Source organism: Penicillium paradoxum (assembly GCF_028828445.1).
Source record: "Penicillium paradoxum strain IBT 22861 chromosome Unknown utg000005l_segment0_segment0, whole genome shotgun sequence".
Classification (NCBI taxonomy): domain Eukaryota; kingdom Fungi; phylum Ascomycota; class Eurotiomycetes; order Eurotiales; family Aspergillaceae; genus Penicillium; species Penicillium paradoxum.
The window spans coordinates 3,674,309-3,694,114 of NW_026643183.1; the positions used below are offsets into that span (position 1 = coordinate 3,674,309).

General features: G+C 48.5%; 7 protein-coding genes across 7 annotated transcripts; 3 read left to right on the plus strand and 4 right to left on the minus strand.

Moving 5' to 3' along the window:
• Window positions 1-1,694: 1,694 nt before the first annotated feature.
• Window positions 1,695-6,207, plus strand: N7457_006316 (uncharacterized protein; the record flags this gene model as incomplete). Its single annotated transcript, XM_057177360.1, has 9 exons — window positions 1,695-1,828; window positions 1,878-2,286; window positions 2,338-2,560; window positions 2,610-2,641; window positions 2,690-3,463; window positions 3,517-4,230; window positions 4,289-4,524; window positions 5,201-5,608; window positions 5,676-6,207. The coding sequence occupies 9 exons, from the start codon at window positions 1,695-1,697 to the stop codon at window positions 6,205-6,207; spliced, it is 3,462 nt and encodes a 1,153-aa protein (XP_057031662.1).
• Window positions 6,208-7,465: 1,258 nt separating this feature from the next.
• On the plus strand, window positions 7,466-7,942 carry N7457_006317 (uncharacterized protein; the record flags this gene model as incomplete). Its single annotated transcript, XM_057177361.1, has 1 exon — window positions 7,466-7,942. One exon carries the CDS (start codon window positions 7,466-7,468, stop codon window positions 7,940-7,942), a length of 477 nt encoding a protein of 158 aa, XP_057031663.1.
• Window positions 7,943-9,978: 2,036 nt separating this feature from the next.
• On the minus strand, window positions 9,979-11,127 carry N7457_006318 (DODA-type extradiol aromatic ring-opening family dioxygenase; the record flags this gene model as incomplete). The annotated part of the gene is made up of 5 exons (XM_057177362.1): window positions 9,979-10,092; window positions 10,158-10,404; window positions 10,471-10,757; window positions 10,832-10,860; window positions 10,905-11,127. The coding sequence occupies 5 exons, from the start codon at window positions 11,125-11,127 to the stop codon at window positions 9,979-9,981; spliced, it is 900 nt and encodes a 299-aa protein (XP_057031664.1).
• A 1,204-nt stretch (window positions 11,128-12,331) lies between these two features.
• N7457_006319 (Major facilitator superfamily domain general substrate transporter) lies at window positions 12,332-14,446 on the plus strand (the record flags this gene model as incomplete). Its single annotated transcript, XM_057177363.1, has 10 exons — window positions 12,332-12,574; window positions 12,634-12,786; window positions 12,848-13,161; window positions 13,224-13,255; window positions 13,317-13,503; window positions 13,563-13,836; window positions 13,890-13,957; window positions 14,009-14,091; window positions 14,148-14,197; window positions 14,246-14,446. 10 exons carry the CDS (start codon window positions 12,332-12,334, stop codon window positions 14,444-14,446), a joined length of 1,605 nt encoding a protein of 534 aa, XP_057031665.1.
• A 327-nt stretch (window positions 14,447-14,773) lies between these two features.
• Window positions 14,774-16,147, minus strand: N7457_006320 (heme-dependent oxidative N-demethylase family protein; the record flags this gene model as incomplete). Its single annotated transcript, XM_057177364.1, has 5 exons — window positions 14,774-15,099; window positions 15,151-15,223; window positions 15,275-15,465; window positions 15,516-15,596; window positions 15,643-16,147. 5 exons carry the CDS (start codon window positions 16,145-16,147, stop codon window positions 14,774-14,776), a joined length of 1,176 nt encoding a protein of 391 aa, XP_057031666.1.
• A 674-nt stretch (window positions 16,148-16,821) lies between these two features.
• N7457_006321 (uncharacterized protein) lies at window positions 16,822-18,405 on the minus strand (the record flags this gene model as incomplete). The annotated part of the gene is made up of 2 exons (XM_057177365.1): window positions 16,822-16,856; window positions 16,911-18,405. The coding sequence occupies 2 exons, from the start codon at window positions 18,403-18,405 to the stop codon at window positions 16,822-16,824; spliced, it is 1,530 nt and encodes a 509-aa protein (XP_057031667.1).
• Window positions 18,406-19,122: 717 nt separating this feature from the next.
• N7457_006322 (uncharacterized protein) lies at window positions 19,123-19,515 on the minus strand (the record flags this gene model as incomplete). Its single annotated transcript, XM_057177366.1, has 1 exon — window positions 19,123-19,515. One exon carries the CDS (start codon window positions 19,513-19,515, stop codon window positions 19,123-19,125), a length of 393 nt encoding a protein of 130 aa, XP_057031668.1.
• Between the last annotated feature and the right edge of the window lie 291 nt (window positions 19,516-19,806).

Genomic DNA, 19,806 nt, shown 5'->3' on the forward strand with positions numbered 1-19,806 from the left:
GAAATTGAAGTCAAAATAAAATAAAGCTACAGTGGGGAATGGGCAGGAGCCGGCTTATTAAGTGGATGGGCCTCTAGTACGGAGTACTTGCGATGCACGGAGTACAGAGTACATGTTCGTTCGTTTGCTCGGGTTCTTTGTTTGCTGTGCTGGCACAGGGGTCTTGTGTGATAGCCTTTGGCGTGACTAGAATGATAATTGGCCATGAAACCACGGCCAATCTTCCGTCGTTGTTGGTTGTTGGATGAATGATGTGACCATGACACGGATATCTTGGGTTACCCCTGATCCTAGGCGTTTGGATAATGTGTGCTGTTTGTAGGACATGCGGTGTGAGGATGCGTGCTATAGGCAAGGTAGACTCCATACGGAGTCCTCCGTACAGCATATGCGGACGTCGATGGGGGATTATTTATCAACATTGAGCATCGTCCTTGTTGCTAGGTGTGTTAGGGAGGTAATTGTATGTACGAAGTACGAGTACGGAGTACATGAGATGTAAACAGAGTACATGTAGGTAGGTAAAGATCTTTAGACTTACAGGTGACATTGTATGCACATCTCAACTCGAATGCGGAGGACTTGGTCATATTTCTTGATCTATCACCCAGCAGATCAGAGGCATCACGTATGGAGATGTCGATAGGTCGTCCGAGATTCGAGATGCATACCCATACGAGGTACTCCGTACGGAGTACAGAGTACTCCGTACTTCCTTATTCGTTTGTACTCCGTATAGAGTAATGGATTCGAATATCTTTTTATGAGTCACTGATTTCGTGGAGCCAATCGGCAGGCCTTAAATCAACAGGGACATAGAACGAAACGTCAATGAGAGTTACCCGTCTCAGAGACCGCATATGACTTTGATCCAGCAGCCTTCCGAGGGGGCTATGAGGGAGAATAGAAGAGTTCCCCAACGTAAAGTTAATCCTTGATCACGATGTATGTACGGAGTATGAATGCATATAAGGATGTGTCAAGGAGATGTCGGCGTGAGATCATCTGGTGATAAGCCTTCTGAGGTTCCAACGGAGATAGCGGATTAATCATCATCGCGACCTGAAGGCTTCATCTTTCTCCTGATCACCTCTTCCTTGCGTTTGTCAGGGATTCTAACCCGAGAACCCTAAAAATCGCGAGATTTGAATCAGGAGATTGGAGCAGCTTTCCGAGTCAGTTTTGGCCCCCGACCACGCTTATCCGCCATCTCACACCCCTCCTCAAACGCCAGCGCAAGCTTCGACTGCGCACTTGTATCCATCGCATTGCGCCAAAATTAGGTACTCGGCGACCACCCCGCTCGCTTGAATTGCCCGCAAAGAACATCTATATTCGAAGCCCCAGACCTGGCGCGGTTGCCTAGCGATACGACACCAAGTCCTCAGATATTGGCTCAAAACCTTGCGCCACGTCCTGGAAAGAAAACGGCGTCGCATCTGGAACTGGGCTAGCCCACATACTTGGAAATTTTGCTCTCAGTTATACCGAGAAAGCTGTTTGGATCAGCTTGTGGAATAAACGAGGGCACGTTTGATTCGACCTTAGCGTCGTGCAAACAACGGGAGGTGGTTGAAGCACCCCGCCCAGCTGGGCCGCTGATCAGAAGCACAGCTGTAGTGCTTATGCCAACGGGTTTGCCGAAATTTGGACTTTGAGACCGTTCGATCACTCACCTATCTTAACCTCTGATCATGCCACTCCCCAATAAAATGACCCCGACACCTCCTTCTACAAACCCGTCGAGTGCTGGCCACTCGCCAGATTATAGAATCATTCGCAAACGAAACCGGGTACCTCTGTCATGTGGGCCTTGTCGGCACAGGAAGTAAGCATTTAAGACATGTTTAGGTTTTTTTTTTTCTAACGGGTCTTAGACTGAAATGCAATCGTTCAAACCCCTGCGAAAACTGTATCAAACGAGGCGACGCCGCCTCATGTAACTATGCGCAAGCCAACTCACGCAAGAAGAACTCGGCCCAGCAGTCGTCTAATACCCCTGATGATATGCAGAATCGCATCGATCGGTTAGAAGGCTTGGTTCTGTCCTTGATGACAAATGGGTCTCAATCTGCTGGTCCGGCTGCTGCCATGGCAGCCCTCTCGGAGGAGAGCAGTGCGGGATCAACTCGGTTTTCCCATGAGCACGAGATGGAGGAAGAGGGCATGGAGGGTGCTGATGAGAGTGATACAGATCAAGTGACCAAGTCATTTGGTATCATGAAAATGGATAATAACAAATCCTACTACATCAGTGATGCTCATTGGGCTTCTGTCTTGAATGATGTAAGTTTGTGAGGTTTCACTAAGGTTTGATCCCTCTAATCCGTTGAGTAGATCTCTGAAGTGCGAAGTTTCTTCACAACACACAAGAAGCAGCTCGACGAGCAGCTACTGAAAGTAAAAGCAGCTCAGCCGGATCATGATGTACCAGGCTCGACTTTGTTGTTTGGTGCAAGCAAGCCGATGAGCCGTGCCGAGATCATGACTGGCTTGCCATCTAAGTATACAACTGATATCCTCGTAGCTCGCTACTTCAATTTCCGTGACCCGGCAACCGGTGAGTATCATCCAGTCTTTCAGCCCATGATGGTTCTGACTCTCTTCAGGTATTCTTCATAGCCCCTCATTCCAAGCACAGGTAGGTTCATCGACGAAAGCAATCATGAAGTCGAACTGACTTGGCTAGTACAATAAACACTGGGAAGATCCTGCCAAAACAGAACTTGTGTGGATTGCCATGCTCTTCGGAATGATGAGATTAGCAATGCTATCTTACCATCAAGAAAATGACGAGCCGCCTGAATTCCGAGGCAAGTCCATCGATATGGCAGGGGGATTCCGAAATCATGTAGCACAGTGTTTAACATTGGCGGATTACACAAAACCTCACCCATTTTTGATTGAAGCGCTCATATTCCACTTGATGGCCGACTTCTCTCAGGCTCGAGAGGCGGACGTCTCGATCTGGGTCATGACGGGCGTCATTGCCCGCTTGGCAATGCGCTCAGGATATCACCGTGACTCTAAAATGTTCTCAAACATCACACCTTTCCAGGGTGAAATGCGACGGCGAGTGTGGACTTTTGTGCGCCAAGCCGATCTTCTGTTCTCATTCCAGGTCGGCTTGCCGAGTATGATCCGCTCTACAGATAGCGATACTGAGCTACCATGCAATTTGTACGATGAAGATTTCGACGAAGACTGCAAGGAGCTCCCGCTACCTCGTCCATTGAGTGAACCAACCACGATATCATATTTGATTACCAAGGGACGCCTGACGTATGCCTTCGGTCGTGTGAACGAACAGAACTCTGCTATCTCGTCAGCCCCGTACGAGAAGGTCATGGAAACTGACGCGGAACTTCGAGAAGCGAGGGACTTGATTCCTGACCACCTGCGCATTCGGCCTATGGATCAGTGCCAGTCAGATTCTGCGAGTCTCATCATGTCGCGATTTTCTGTAAGTTGCTCGAAGGCCACCGCAACTCCCATCGACACTAACCGCGCATGCAGATAATGTCTATATACAACAAAGCTCAATGCGTGCTTCATCGCCCATACCTTGTTCGCGCTCGAGAGAATCCTAGGTTTGTCTATTCTCGAAGGACATGCATCGACTCGGCAATGGAGTTATTGCATACCCAGGCGCTCATGCACGAGGAATCACGCAATGGACGTCTAAGAAGTCGTGGGACTCGAATCAGTTCCCTCACTTCAGCCGATTTCTTACTCGCAGCCACCATTGTCAGTCTCGACTTGTACCATGGTCTGTCACTTCAGGTGAGTGGACGACCATCCGGTGACACCTACACCTGGGGTCGAGAGCGGCGCGACGAAATGATCGCTGCAATCCAACTCTCGAAAGAGATCTGGGATGAGTCGCGCGATGAGAACATGGAGGCCTGGAAGGGATCCAGCGTCCTCGGGGTGATGCTCAGCAAGTTGCGCATGACGGTCCCAAGCCTTGAAAATAGCGCTGGAGCTGCTCCATTCGAGCCACAAGACGAGAAGCAAAATGCGGCCATGACTCTCGGTTTACTGAGTAGCGGGATGAGTCCGCTGAACCCGGGCCCGCCGTCATTCACTGATTCCATGTTCAAAATGGGAGATTCGCCAATGAGAACAGGGGCAAATGGCCTAGGCGGCTCGGCCGAAATGCCGGGTGCGCTTTCGCCGTTTAGCAGCATGTTTGGACAGATGCCGGATACGCAGGTCAATCTTGATTGGGTAAGTTTGAACTCTCTCCTTTTGCCATTCGATCTGGATGCTGACGTGTTGATATTAGGATGCTTGGGACACATACATCCAAAACCCTACCTTTGACACATCAAATCAATTCTGGCCTATGATCGATACACAGCGCCCACAGATTCCACCGTCTGGAAGCATGTCACAAACTTCGATATCCAGTCCCCTCGCCTCGACGCGGGTATCATCAGTGTCTAGTGCTCTCCCGCGACTACCTACGATGTTCTCACCACCATCCAGCAGTCCGGACAGTGCAGGTGTGCCACTAACAGCGTACGGCACAACATCAATGTCTCAACAAAACAATGGTCGGGGCCAAGGTCCACTTTGAACAAAGTGTGCATACTATATGATGTTGTCTGTACTTCCTTTTGGCTAGAATATGGTCTATACTGGCCTTTCTTATACCTGGAACCATTTTATTGGACCATTGATCAAATGAATTGAAGAAATGAGGCGTGTCTCGCTTTTGTGTCGGGTGAGATAGCTTTTGGCCGAGGAACTCGAGACTATTTGGGAAAAAGCGGGGGTTTGGGTTGATTCTGCTGCTGGGTTACTATTCACTGTATCATAATATGAGGTTATAGTCAAATATTGCCCTTTGATATATCAAAACCATATGTTTGACTAGTTTGTCTTCATCTACTGCAACATTCGTGAATGAGCGCTCTCTCATCTCCGTCGGAGTATACAGGCCACGTGACGTTATCGGTACTCAGTGCCGGGGAAAAGTTCCAGGCTCCATGTGTTTTTCTCAAGCCAGCTTTTATTTTTTTTTTCCGACACGAGGTTACGAAATTTGTGCCTGTTATTAAATTTCAAGATGTGAGCAACAGCAAAGCGAGCCTATTCCATTGTTTTGTCCTGTTCGACCCCCGACGAACCTCGGCGCTCGCTGGTGCTTACAACATTTGAAGATTGCCAATCGCTAACCCCATCCTTTCTCTAGGCATTGCTTCCGCCGGGCCGTTTCTCGGCTTCAATTGTCCTCAGTCGTTGCCACTTCATCAAATATCACTTCTCGTGCAGTGTTGCGCTCAACATGTCCCACTTCGATGCTCGCCGCTTCGCGTATCGCCTATCCATCAATCACCCAGGCACGATGGAACTCCACCGAAGACGGTGAACAAAAGGCTCCAGTCCGATACGTTGAATCCGTCACACCAGAGGGATTGCGCCTGGAGAAGCAGGAGCGCCGACGCCAATATGTGAGCGAAGGCCCCGTGCCTAAGACCACTCTGTACGTCGGTAATCTCTTCTTCGACGTTACCGCCGAGGACCTGCGCAAGCAGTTTGAGAAATTCGGCGCCGTGGAGAATGCACTGATCGTGCACGATGCTCGCGGACTGAGCAAAGGGTAAGTTCCAATCCGGAAACTCTACATAGCAACATGGAGATCCATCGACTAATCAATCTCCTCACAGTTTCGGCTACATTACATTCAGCACCGTCGAGGAAGCCACAAGCGCCATCACGCAGCAGCACGGCGGCATCCTCGAAGGCCGCGAGGTGGTCGTCCAGTTCGCCAACACCACATACAAGTCCCAGGCCGACCGCAAGCCCAGCAAGACCCTCTTCATCGGCAACATCCCCTACGAGTTGACAGACCAGGATCTGCAGGAGCTGTTTGAGGACATCCCCGATGTTACCGATATCCGTATTCCCGTCGACCGTCGCACGGGCTTGCCCCGTGGATTCGGACACGTCGATTTCGCCAACCAGAACAGCGCTACCCACGCTAAGGAGGTCCTCGCCCGCAAGGCGCCTTACGGCCGCAAGTTGAATGTCAGCTTTGCTAAGCGCAAGGTGCTCTCGCCTGAGGACCACGAGCGCCACCAGCAGAAGAAGCTGGCTAAGAAGCACCAGGTCCAGCAACAGCGCAACAGTGAGGCGGGTTCGGGCGTCAGGGAGGTCAGGGAGGTGAGAGAGGTTGGGGAGATTTCCCAAAAGGAGTAGAGAGTGGTGTGAATAGTTGTAAATAATTATATGTGTACGATAGTCCCACAAACCTGGCAATTTGATGTAGTATATGTTCATACTTGATTAAGAGTCAACCTACGCGTGTAAATGCCATGTCGATCAGTAGACATATTTGGCTGAACATGTTTTAGGGGTTGCGCCTTTCTCAATTGGCGTTCACTGCTTTCCAGGGTTATGAGGGTGCCCAGGGTTCTACTTGGTATTTCACAACATCCATACATGTACTCAGTACCTAGATATGATTAGAGGATGCTAAGTGATATTGTCTCGAATGCTGGCATGAAGACCGCATCGGCACATACGGTAATCTAAGAGTCCAACCCGCGGCATAAACAAGCATAATACCGATATTTTTCCCACTTCTCCTTGGTGCCCATCAATTCCACAGGCTACCTGCTGTCTCCCCACGTAGATCAGGGCAACGACCCAGGGGCTTATAGCCTCCCAAACATGTCATTGGGTCATGGGTTCCCCACGTGCGGATAGGCCATCAGTTGCTGACTGATCGCTTCATGTCTAGTGTTATCACGATCTACATGTTCCCTGACAGAAATGGTTTAATCATTTTGTTTTCCTTTCCCGAGAGAGTGGTAATCCACTTGTTCCTGTGTCCAGTGAATATCATCCTTCATGCCGGGCGATCCGTGAACTCGTATTGTCCGCATCATCTTGTCAAATCGAGGTATACCGAGAACGCCTAACATCCTAAATCAAGATACGAGGATCCCTTGCTTTGCGATTCGCCAAAGAGCTCGTCAGCCTTGGATGTAGGCTTGGGAATATCATTGTCACTTGCGTTTTGGACTATGCTGTCATTCGGGCTATGCACCCGTAAGCCACCGTGAACGGTACGATAACACTTGATGAAGCGAGGCATGTGATGATTCCGAACAATACCAGCACCATATTTGTCAAAACGGAGTCATTGAGCTCGAAAGATCTAAACCTTCTGCATAAACTATAAAACGAGTGGAGGGATGTAGAGTGTGTTGCCCGGTTGCCCGAGGCTGAATCGAAGGGTAGCTACGGAATAGATAATATTAGAACACCGCGACAGATGCACTAACAATGATCTATAAATCCGATCAAGTTCACCATTTCTTTTCCTATTCACCCTCATCCCACAAGTTCAATACTGCGAGCTCTTGAAAACACAAGGTTCGTCTCCCGCGAAAAGACCATCGAAGCAATCTAAGAATCCAGCAGTCATTTGATCCAGATCTCAGCCCCAGAGATGTTTTTCAAACTCTTTCGGTCCAGAGAGAGTAGGCGAAGACGACAACAGGAAGAACAAGCAGCTCAGCAAGCTATACCCGCAGCATCCAAGCCAGCCTACGTTCCATGGGATGCCGCCTCGTCTAGCTATGCGCCATCTAGTACCGCTGAAACCCTGAAAGGCAAAGAAGGAGACAATACAGCTGGCCTGGGACAGCCAGAAGAGCCAAGGATTCAGCCAGCTGCGCTCAAGCCGCTTTCTGTTCCAGCGAACATCGCTCCGGCTAGGCAGGCACCGTCCACTACCCGTGCTAGAACCAATTACTACGCCGGGTCTGGCAGTAGGCACCGAAGTTCCGGGGGTGGTGGCAGCTCCTCGGGCGGTGGTTATTCTGGCGGTTTTAGTAGCAGTGATTCTGGTGGTGGAAGTTCTGGAAGCTGCGGAGATGGAGGTGGCGGAGGTGGTGGTGGAGGAGACGGAGGTGGTGGATGCTAGGTGGTTAATAGAACCGGGTGCATTTCTTCCTGTGGATAGATAGTGGGCTGTTCAGTGGACTTTTGGCGTGGGGGATGCTATGGTGGATTGAGTTCAGTTTTATCATTTAATTTTATTTTCATTCTTGTCATTATGATATTCGAGACCTCGTTGTAACCCGTACATATGAGTGGTGTTAGAGAAGTCTTGACTATATAAACTGTCTACCAGATCCCTATGTGTTGGTTTGATCTAAACCATCGTAGTTCAATGATACTGTGTTTCAGAGGGTTTTCGCATCGTTTATCGGAATTGCACGTTCCACGTCGAGGAAAGAAAGAGAGGCGGCAATTGGTCCAACGGAAGAGGCGCAGGCGGCATTCTTGACATTCTCGTCCGTTTTATCGACGAGGCAAACAGCGAGGTGGGCATGGGCTCTGCCGGCTAGTGGAACTGTATCCTGATGAATGTCGAGAAATAGGCTGCGGACAGACAGACATGCGTCATAATCGCTTGATAGGCTATTTACTTTAAGAGTCGACTTGTTGCAGCCAAACCAAAGCCCCAACAAAGTGAGCACCGATGATACTGCTTTTCGATTATTGAAAGTCGTACTAATAAGCGGCAAAAATCACCAGCCTGTAGCGAAGCTGTTTCAGTCTTTGATGGTATCTTCAAGTCGCAAATTATCAAATTAGTCTATGCCCAAGAACATAACTCACATGTTCGCAATTTTTATTGCTGATGGCAGCAAGATCGGCTATACCCATAGTCGGGAGTATCTTTAAGGGTTGCCTGGGCGTCGCGGCAAATGTGAAGATCCTCAGAGTAGGCAGTCTTTCTCTCGGTGATTGTTATGGAAGTGGATCGCAGACGATGAAGTTATTGATGAGGGCACTGCTAGAGGGGAGGCTCTAGGTTTGGGGAAACAGGGCACTTGATAGTCCCTAGAAACCAACAAACTACCTAACAAACAAGATGTCTAGTTTGTCAAACATATTGAAATTACAGGGTTCAGCCATCAGGAGTGTATCATTCTTTTTGTCCAGATATTACTCTCTTTATATGAGATAATACATCGTATGATACTAAAGTAAGGTCAATATAAGACGGGTGCGTATCAGAGCCCCTAGTCACGCTATTACTCTATACTTCGCTTTTTAAAACGGCTGTCGCTATACAAGTCTTAGGTTCATTGAGTTATCTTTCCCTCTCTCTTAGATATCTCATCTGTTTTCACTTCCTATTTTTGATAAGTTAATATATCATCATCTAGTTTTACTCCTCCTTCTGGACGGAGGCTGGTGATGTATACCTATACCAAACTCTTCTAATCCCTTGGTCTTCCTCTTAATCCTCTTTAATCTTCTTTGCCAAAGTTCCAAGAGCATCGGAGGGAAAGCATCGCCTCACAAATATCCAATATCCTAGTTGAGAAATCCTCCCTTGGAGTAACCTAGCATACAATATGACTCTTCGTCATATTGCTGTGCCACATTCTTTCATGAAACCGCATTTCGGTCACACGCCTTTCTGGGATACCGAGAATTTCTCTTCTCTGTGAGTATCTAGCTACACTTAATTAATACCCAGGTATTTCAATTCAATCTTACCCTATAATTAGCAGCCAGATTCTTACAATACCCATATTGACTCATCTAACCACTTCTTCAAGGATATACGGGCTGGAGAACCTCGAATGCGTGGTCAAGAACAGCAGAAAGCTTGAGACGAAAGAACCCACAGAAACAAGGGAAAGTGACTCGGAATCGCTTCATTCTGAGTCTCCCAGATCCAAAACCAAGGCCGGAGCTTGCAGCAAGCACTCTGATTTCTCGATGAGATCTCAGTCAAAGTTGTCATCTTGCTTCAAGCGACATTCCCTCCCGAGAAAACGCGTTTAAGACCATTGGGAATCTCGTCTTCTTTGACCTAGTATCGAAAAATCACTTAGCATGGTGTGGTCGATCGTATTTTACAATACGCAGGGCCAGACAAGGATCATGGATTATCCACCAAGGTGGTATTAAAATAAACACATCTCTTATCATGACTTCCTAAGTGAAACGTAGATTGAGATAGGAGAAGCCTGGGTCGACCAAGTCTACACCTAGGGCTTCGACCTGTGCATCTCCAGCTGCAGCCGCAGCAACCAGAAGTGGTGTAAAGTGCTAAAACGTAAGATAAGTGTTAGATATATTTCAATATATTCTAACAAAAGTTCAACAAAACATACCTCGACAGTTGGATGGGAGCGCTTGAACTCATACAAGTCCTCCAGCTTCAGCAGTGCTTCATTTCTCTCCTTTGCGTCTTTCTTTGTCACTGCTTCTCTCAGACTGGTATCGAAATTTCTCGACTCGGTAAGAACCTTGGCCCGGATAACTTCTCTCTCCTCTTCTGTTGAAGCATCTATAATCTCATCGAGGGACGCGAACGAATGAACAGCCATGCCTGAGCCTATGATGAGATAACCGTCATGCCTAGATATTATTGGTCACAAGTTAGTTGGTGAGCGTTGTACATGAATGATCCAGCCTCAAACGTACCGTAACGACTGTAAGGCCTGACCCAACCGAATCTGGCTCGCGAGATCATACCCATGGAATGTAGAGATTTGGATTACGGGTATATCAAGTGGGTTCTCTTCCGGAAACATGACCTTGAAAGGTACCCAGACACCGTGATCTACTCCTCGCTCCACTCGTTTCGTCTTGAATCCTGCTTTGCGGAGATGCTCCCATAGTTGTACCGCTAGCTCGGGCGCATCCTGATGCGGCCAGTCGTATTCATAGACGAATGGATGAGAGTCGTGTAAATCGCCGACGAAGTCATGCTGGAAGGATGATTAGTGTCATATCCACCATAAGCCCAATCATCAAACAGGATATGGTAATTAGGCTTGCTCACTTGAATGTGTGTTCCTCGTTTGACATTCACTATATACATGTTGGCCTAGCCTTACTGAGACTCATGTGCTTACCTTCAAGTACACCGGGCCCATGGATCTCGCCTGCTTCAAAGTGACCGCTGAAGACAACAATGGCTTTGGGACGCGGCGACAGGGCTAGAATTTCTTCACCAATCTCCCTCAAGTTGGCCTGTGCAATTTTATTTCGAGGTCCCTCCTCAAAAAGGAGACCCACACCGGCATGGCCTATGAAATAGGTGGGAAAGGTTTGGTTAGACCCGAGGGTAGGAGACATGGTGAAGCAAAAGTGTAACGGTGGACGAGAGCAGCTATGGCCTAGTGCATGGGTTGTTTCTTTAAGGGTCCACGGAAAAAAGAGACCAGTGTGAAAATAATCCGCTTATTATATCTGTCCTATGCGCCATAGTACATGCAAGGCTCCGGAGATCGAGACGCTAGTTTAATATTTCTAGGATGGCGTGAATTTAGCTGTGTATGTATCATCCGTATGAAATGTGCCTCATATACATACATGATTCATGTATGTCGAGGAACAGTGCGGAACGGAGTTAAAGTGCGGAATAAGCCCGTCAATGACATTTACCCACAATAGACAGCATATTCAACATCAAAATGCTAGATTTAGACCCCTGAAATTGCGTGAAGATTTCGATATATGGCGTCAACGGGCTTACAGAAAATCTGAAGCGCGGAACAGAAATAAGGAGAAATTTCCCGACATCGAACTTTTGGCTGTATACTGCGTACCCGAGTATCAAGCGCTAGTACAAGAGCCCTGTGATGGCGTGTATCAACTATCTATGGCGTCAACAGAGGAATTTGAGCACGGAAAGGTAGTAGCCAAATAAAATAAACGAAAAATTTGAGCTGCATACGAATACTTTTCGCTTCCCTTGAGGTATATACAGATTATGGGCTATGTAGAAAGATGTGCAGCATGGTTTACAGGCTTGGGCGTTTTTCATCAGACCGAAAGAACAATAGTCCCGTTTCTCGGACAATATGCGAGATAATATTTTTATAATTCCATGCTAGAGTTGAATAGGAAAGGCCAGGTAGGTAGATACTATTATTCCGCTATGGGTTGGTTGCATCTAGTATCATCTCATTGGTAAACAAGAGACACACACATACTCGAAGGACTCAATCAAGACCAGTAAGAATTAGCCTCTACTCAAAACAAGTCACGACATAATTCGATCTACGACGACATCCTAGGTCGAATTATAGACCTATAAAACTTATCGCTATTTCCGTATAGGTTTAATGGTATAGATTGGACCGGACAGTGCTAGTCGGAAACTGATACTGAGTTTAATGATCGCTATAATATATCAGCAATCTGCACTTCTATATTAGGTATGCATGATCCCGGTACAATTGAGATACCAGCCCTCTGACGCATCGTTCTACTCCAGCGTTGCCATCCGGCTTACCTGCGACTCTAACTACATCGACCGTAGCGCGACATAACAGAGATGCAGTCTCATTCTACTGCCGAGGAAAGCCTCGACAATGAAAAAACCAGCATTGATCTAAATGTTCATCAACTCAATAGCGGCACAAATACTCCCTCAATCAACAAATCAGACCTGGAAGAACAAGGCACTCTTTCTCATCCCATCTCTAAAAATGGCCAGCAAATTCTCGTCACCTGGACTCCAGAAGAAGAAGCTGCTATTGTTCGGAAAATTGACTTTCTTTTCCTCCCCATCTTCTCCGTTTGTATCCCTATCAGTATGGTCTCTCCCATGTTACTCCCCTGCTGAAACTCTCCTAGCTACTATTTACCTGGATGGCCATTGATCGAACCAACGTCTCCAGTGTACTCACGTCCACCTTCCTGTCCGATACATCTATAACCCCCGATGAAGCCAATGCAGGCATTTCCATCCTCTGGCTGGGAATCGTCTTGCTCGAGATCCCATCAAATGTATTCATTCAATATCCCTCTAGATTTTCGAAGATCAATCCCCAATTGACTATTTGAATAGATTGTTCTTCACCGCATTGGCCCTCACTACTGGCTTCCCGCCCAAGTCGTCGTCTGGGGCCTGGTAGAGGTACTGCACATGTTCGTCACCAATGCCAGTGGCTGGTACGCCGCACGACTATTCCTCGGACTTACAGAGAGCGGATTCATCCCCGGCGGTCTATACACCTTGTCAAGATGGTACGTGCCAAACGAGCTCGCAAAGCGCACGGCGATATTCTTCCTTGGACCGGCATTGGCTGCGGCTTTTGGGTCGCTGATTTGTGCGGGAGCGTTATCGTTACATCTGGAAGGGGGATTAACTGGATGGCAATGGTTAGTTCAGATATTGCTTTATATCAATCTGAGTGTTGCTAACGTGTGATCAAATTGTATAGGATATTTATCATCTGTGGCGTTTCTACGATAGGTAAGTGATAAACATTCCCTGGCCCGTGTTAACTGCATAGCTAACAAAATGTCCAATACAGCTGCTGGAGTCTTGGCTTTTGCCATCGTGCCAAAATCTCCCTATCATACAGGCTATCTCTTTGGCGGACTCATCCGCGTAAAGGGCTGGCTCAGCGAGCATGAAGCTGATATTCTCATTGCGCGCCAAGCCCGACGAGAAGACTATCAGGTAGCCGGGGATACTCTCAAGATCGGCTGGAAAGACATGTACGTGCTCTCCTTGCTTGACAGGCACCAAAATAGGCACTAATATGTAGCCACTGCAGAACTGATGTCCTTTTCCACTGGGCTACATGGCCATATCTCATCGTGTGCCTGACAGGTCTCCAATCTGTGAACGGGCTAGGCACCTGGGGTGCATCGATTATCACGTCGCTTAACTTCAGCGCCATTCGCGCTAACCTGCTCAATGCACCGGGTAACCTGCTGTGTGCAATCTTTGGCATCGCGCTGTCTGCATACGTGGATAGATATAGCCGATTTGGATATGCGATTATATTTTCGGCCGTGTGGACTCTTGCAGGATTAGTTGCACTTTATGTAAGGCTCATAGACTACTCCGGTGTGCGTTCTTACTGAAATTCTCATGGCAGTGCCTACCCATCACATCTAAAGCTTCGTGGTCTTTCTACGCAGCCTACCTGGTCACCCAATCAGCCCCGTGAGTGATCAGTCAAGTTACCGGTTAGACGATTGAACTAACTCGTTTCAGAAACTGGCAACCAATCAATGTAACCTGGTTATCATTGAACTTCAAGACACCCCAGAAGCGTGCGATTGCATATGCAGTATACAGTAAGAAACGGGTATCCTTGCTGATTTTGAGAATCGATTACTGACACACACCGCAGTTGGATGCTCTCACCTAGGCGGCACGTACGGCAACCAAGTATTCAGAGCAGTATGTCAGCCTTCCTTTCAGTTGAAAATTGTCTAACATCAAACACAGAGTGATGCCCCTCTATATCGCACCGCATGGATTGCGTGTATATCGTTAGGAGCAGTGTGGCTCGCCGGTATCATTGCACAAACATTCGGTTTCCAGTGGGCCAACCGTCGTTTCTCAAGGAAGCTGGCCAACAACCCAGAGCTGGAATCGGAGATCGCGTACATTGACACCAAGGGACGGAAACATCGGTATCATTGGTGAAAGCCGATGGGATAACCATTCCGGGACGTTTATAAAAAAGTAGTTTATCTAATTTTATCGAAAATTTATCCATATGCTTCCGCTTTAACAGGTACGAATAAGGTATTTTAAGCTCAGACTAACCCGCCATCCTTCGTGCTAAGAAGATGCCCAACATGTGACTATCTAACCAAAAGAGGAAAAACGCAACAACAAAGAAAAGAAAAACCAAGTACCTACTTTGGTACATCCATATCTAACATGTTCACGTAAACTAATAAACCCGCTATTCCCAGGACCGAAAAGAAATTCCAAATTCCCACACTCCCAAACATCCCAAAAGCTTCTCTAATACGGGAACTCCCCCTCCACAGCCTCCTCCACGATCCCCTTCTCCTTCTGCAACCGGTCCTGCTCATCAAGATACGGCAACAGGATCTTCTCCCAGTGGGACCTACCCTTGTAGAAAGAAACTGTTTCATCCCAAGCGCGGATCGCCTCCGCTAGACGCCCGGGGATATGAGGTTCCTGCGCGATCTTGGTCACGGGCTCGAAATACGTGCGGATGGTGAAAAGGATTGCGCCGGAGCGGGGCAGGCGACGGAGAGTCTGGCGCTCGGAGCGGAGGTGGATTTCGTCGATGCTAAGACCTCTGCTGTTTGCTGTTGCCCAGGCTGAAAATAAGTTAGTCTTAGATCGAAGAAGGGAAGAGAGGGGGAACTAACAGGCTACTTCTGTTCCTTGTTGGTCGCCCATGCGGTGAGACCAGTGGAGGCCGTCATCGAGTTGGATGAAGAACTGTATGGAATGGTTAGAATTGTTCGGGTATTTGGGGAGAGGGAAACGTACGTTGTTGCGCTCGACTGGCTTGTCGGGGGTGAGTCTTAGCATGAATCTGTTCATGGACTTTTGCAATTTGGCCGCGTAGTGGGGAACGCCGGCTTCGAAGTGAAGTGTATCGAGAGACATGTTGAACTTTTCCTTTAGACGCCAGAAGCCGGGGAGGCAGACTGCGGCCGCGTCGAGGTGGTATTCTCCGTCTGTATCGGGGTTAGCAATGTCAACGGACGAATTCCAGAAAGAAACATACCGTCATTCTTGATCATGAGAACTAGATCATCCTGCACCAGAAGTGCTGACATTGCCATGGCATCGTCCGGTGTTGCTGCATCTGTTAGTCGAATAGATTCGTCGCAGGAATTGGTTCTCAAGCTTACCTGCAGGGTATGTGAAGGCCTCTCCAGTAAGACTGTTGTGCACCTTTCCACCTTCCAATCGGTATGTCTCGGGATACCGATGTGTAAGGTGCCGGACCAATTCCTCATTGAGCTCGAAACAAGCATCTCTGGTAACAGCATTATCGACGTATTTGACATGTTCCTTGAAATTCTTCTTCAATTCCGATGCTTTCATATCGTGGTAACGCAGGAAATAAGAATCCATCTCAATCCAGTTATCCCAGTTGAGTTTGCGGATCCCCATAGTGACGAAGTTAGGTCCATGGCGGAACGGACGGTACAACTTGGGCGATTTGGAATTCGGATCCTCAGGATGAGGATTTGGAAGTGGTTTGACGAAAGGTTCAGGCTCCTTTTCCTGTATTTCGGGGACTTTCAATTGACGCCGCAAGGGCCATTTAACGAATATCCACACGAGAACGGACGCCAGTAGACCCAGGAAGGGCAGGGCGTCGGAGGAAAGCCCGAGATCGGTGAAATCCATTCTGAACTTTTTCTTCGCAGTCCAATATCCAAATTGACTGGCACACTATTATACAATTGCCATTGGGGGAATGAAAATGACTTTAAATAAACTGCGATGCATATCTACTACGTACAACAGCTCATAGCTACACTTGCAAAGGCGCAGATCACCAAGTGTGGCTCTAAGCCCGTTTAGGTAAAATTTTTGGCCAACTTGCACCTTAGATCGTCCGTTTTTGCCCAGACGAAGCCGATAAGAGTCAACATTGGAATTCCCGTTAGAAATGTCTTAGGGCAGGAGTGGACCTGCAGTCGGTGGTGTCTGATTGGCTGTCTGTTCCCCGGAACGTGGTCCTCGGGTCCTCTCGTATCTCCCCGGCCTTCCTAATCCGATCAATCGGCGGAGAATGGCGTAATCCTCGATGGGTTTGGCCCTGGTGCCTGTCCGTACCCATCGGGGCTTTCCAGGCTTTTGCGGGGGGCAGTGTCCAGGTGGATCCGGCGGTGTGCTCGCGAAAATTGGCCCTTGCTGTCCCACGCTGCTACACACCGAGAATGGGTCCAGATTTAGGATGATTCAATCACTAAAAAAAATATAATATATTGAATGATACTAGGTTGTATATCAGATAAAAGCAAATAAAGACACGCTATCAAAAATTCAAATTCCCAAGTTGCGAAGCCTCCCGAGGATCAACTTCTAACTTCTTCTACAGGCCCTTTGTAATCTGGCGTCCAAGTTAGTAATTTGCCTTCATGCTGAGGGCGAAGAGATTGCTTACGTTTACGCCCATAGGCTATATACCATGCCAAACTTAAAGAAACACACCCCACAAACACCACCGATGCGTAGGTCATCGTTTCACTGGTGATGGGCAGCGTCACAGGCATGCTGAATAGAACCACTTGGAAAGCGATCCATAAGATTCCAATGATATTGGCTGTAGTCCCAATGATAGGGTTCAATTTCCACCGGGCCTGGCTGATCTCCGTCCGGCGATCGATGAACAAGCTGATCGCGATGGGGATCGCATATGCCACAGCCAAAGCGATCACGCCCACAGACGCGAACGCCGTGAATGCACTGCTGCTGCCGAGGTAGACGAGTCCCAGCAGCATCTCAATACCGGTCACCAAGCACAGTGCGGCTAGTGGGCTGTCTCTGAATGTAGAGGACCAGATGCGGGACATGGGGACTGCGTCGTCGCGGGAGAAGGCCCAGGTGCATCGTCCGGCGGTGGTTGTGATACTGACGGAGCAGAAGAATGCAACGAACAGAATAAGAACCATGAGGACGATTGATGCGGCGGGTGAACCTGTCACCACGTGAATGATATATGGCAACGCCTGGCCATATGGAGCATTGATGATGTCCTGTAGCGGTGGGAGTGTGAAGCAAATCGGTACCACGAAAACTAGAGCTGCAATACCGGCAACTACGGGTACCAGACTCATTGCCATGGGAATCTGGATCTCTGGGTCTGTGCATTCCTCGGCCATAGAAGTCACCATACCGAGTGCGGAGAATGCGTATGCGGGTGGCAATAGGCCGATGAAGAAGGTGAAGTTTTCTTCCCAACCCGAGAAGCTGGGATCATAACCCAAAAAGCCCGTGTAGGCATCGTGACGACCGGTCTCTGCGAGGACGAGGAGGGTGACGGCGACTGCGGTGCAAGTCACGACGGTGAGGGCGGCGGAGATGGTGTCGATGAGAGCGAGGAGGTGGTCGAGGAAGAAGCAGACCACGAAGACGAGCAGGCAGATGGCGTAGAAGATGAGAAGCAATTGCCAGGATGAGGCTGTCCAGTCGGGATAGAAGATAGAGACTGTAGCGACAACTAGAGATGCAATACCGAAGTTGACTGAGAGGGATATAGTCCAATTTCCAATCAGCCAGATCCAGCCCGTGACAAATGAGATTAACTTCCTGCTGCCGCTATTCTTCATGAGCTGGAATGACCAGTGATAGATTCCAGATGAGGTAGGGTATCTCGAAGCGAGTTCTGAAAGAGATAAAGCGACACAACCATCCAACACTAACACCACCAAGAGTCCGATAAACAGGGATAATTGGCCGCCGCCATAGACGGCGTTCATGAGGGCGCTACCGACTCCATAGGGAATAGACGCAATCGACAGGGACATGAAGATCATCGTCGACAGCTTGCGCGTGCGGCGCAGCTGAGGTGCGTATCCCAATCGGTACAGCTGTTCATCCTGGTACGTGCCGAGCTGGGTGTTCTCGAGTGAGCCGATGCTGGGTTCTGATTTCTCCATTGTTTGCCCCAATTCGGAATCGTCGAAATAACAGAGCTTGCAGACTCATTTTCGTTGGGTATGCAGCATTGGTCTTTATACGGTTTCCCCCACCGACATACATTGGGCAGCTAGTAAGCTCTGTCCTAGTCCGGCAAGGGAAATCAATTGGGCCATATTTTTGAATTTCGCCATCCAGCTTACTGACCAGGCCGGTCGATGCCGTAGATAGGAGCCACACGTATCTCTGGTCGATTGCTATCTTCACTGGGGGTCTACCCCAGGGATCCACGTGGGAGAGCTATAGTGCATTCGGCAACGGGGTTTTGCGGGGAACCACTATGGAGCCCATCGGAATCGCTGAATGGGTCTTATCAGTGTCATTTGTCGGTGTGTAGGTGGGGTTGATTGGACTCAGTTGGGCTCCTTTGGAGGCGTGCCCAAATATTTGCCTAAAGCAGTTTAACGTGTTTCGGATGTTCTGCGTTGAACGGGCGATTGACAGTCCGTCAGAGCAGAGCGCCGGCTTCACCTCCGACCTCGGCTTTACATTTCTCGGTACTCGTGGGGGCCTTACGAGGTGCCTTGTTATCTATTGATTTTATTTTATTCTAATTCTTTGATTGTGAAAACAATGAAGACAGATAGAATCTATTCATGGTTCAATGATGGCATAATGGTGGTCATAATTATATACAGCGGTTCACACAAAGCGTGCTAGAGCCCAGCCTCTAGTGTTTAGTAGGGGCAGTGAGCCTCAACCTCGATTTCAATGACCATTCCTTCGATGCCAAGCTTTCCAATCTCAACGCAAGTCCAGATGGGGCGGTGGTTAGGGAAACGCTTCTTGAAGTTGCCGGTGACCATTTCGAAGGTCTGATCCACATTGATGTGGTAACTGCGCACGGCGTAAACGTTTTCCCATGAGAGACGCTCGTCAACGCTCTTCAGGGCCTTCTCAACATTCTCGAAGGCTATAGCCACTTGCTTCTCGACATCGGCTTCAACGGTGCCATCCTCGTACCAGCCACCTTGGCCGGAGGTCTTGAGGGTGTTTCCGATGCGGACGGTTTGGGAGTAGTGGAAGGATTCCGAGTTGGCCTCGGTGCCGGGGTAGTTGTAGAACTGCATTTTGGGTTTGTGGATGTGGAGGCTGAGATGATAGGAGCACGGAGTAGAGGAGATCGAGAGGGTTTCGTTGATGAAGGAAGAGGACGGTAATGGCTAATCTATTTAAGCAACCATTCCGAGACACGCGCCCAACGAAGGTACGCAAATATGGGACATGTTGAAATTGGTAATAGTAATGACCCTGCCCTTGGAGTTGCCTAAAAAAGACATGATCTCTGGAATCTTCTCGTTATCATCGGGGAGATTGGAGTGAATAGCCAAGCATTCGACCATCGACTTGAAGCGGGGCAT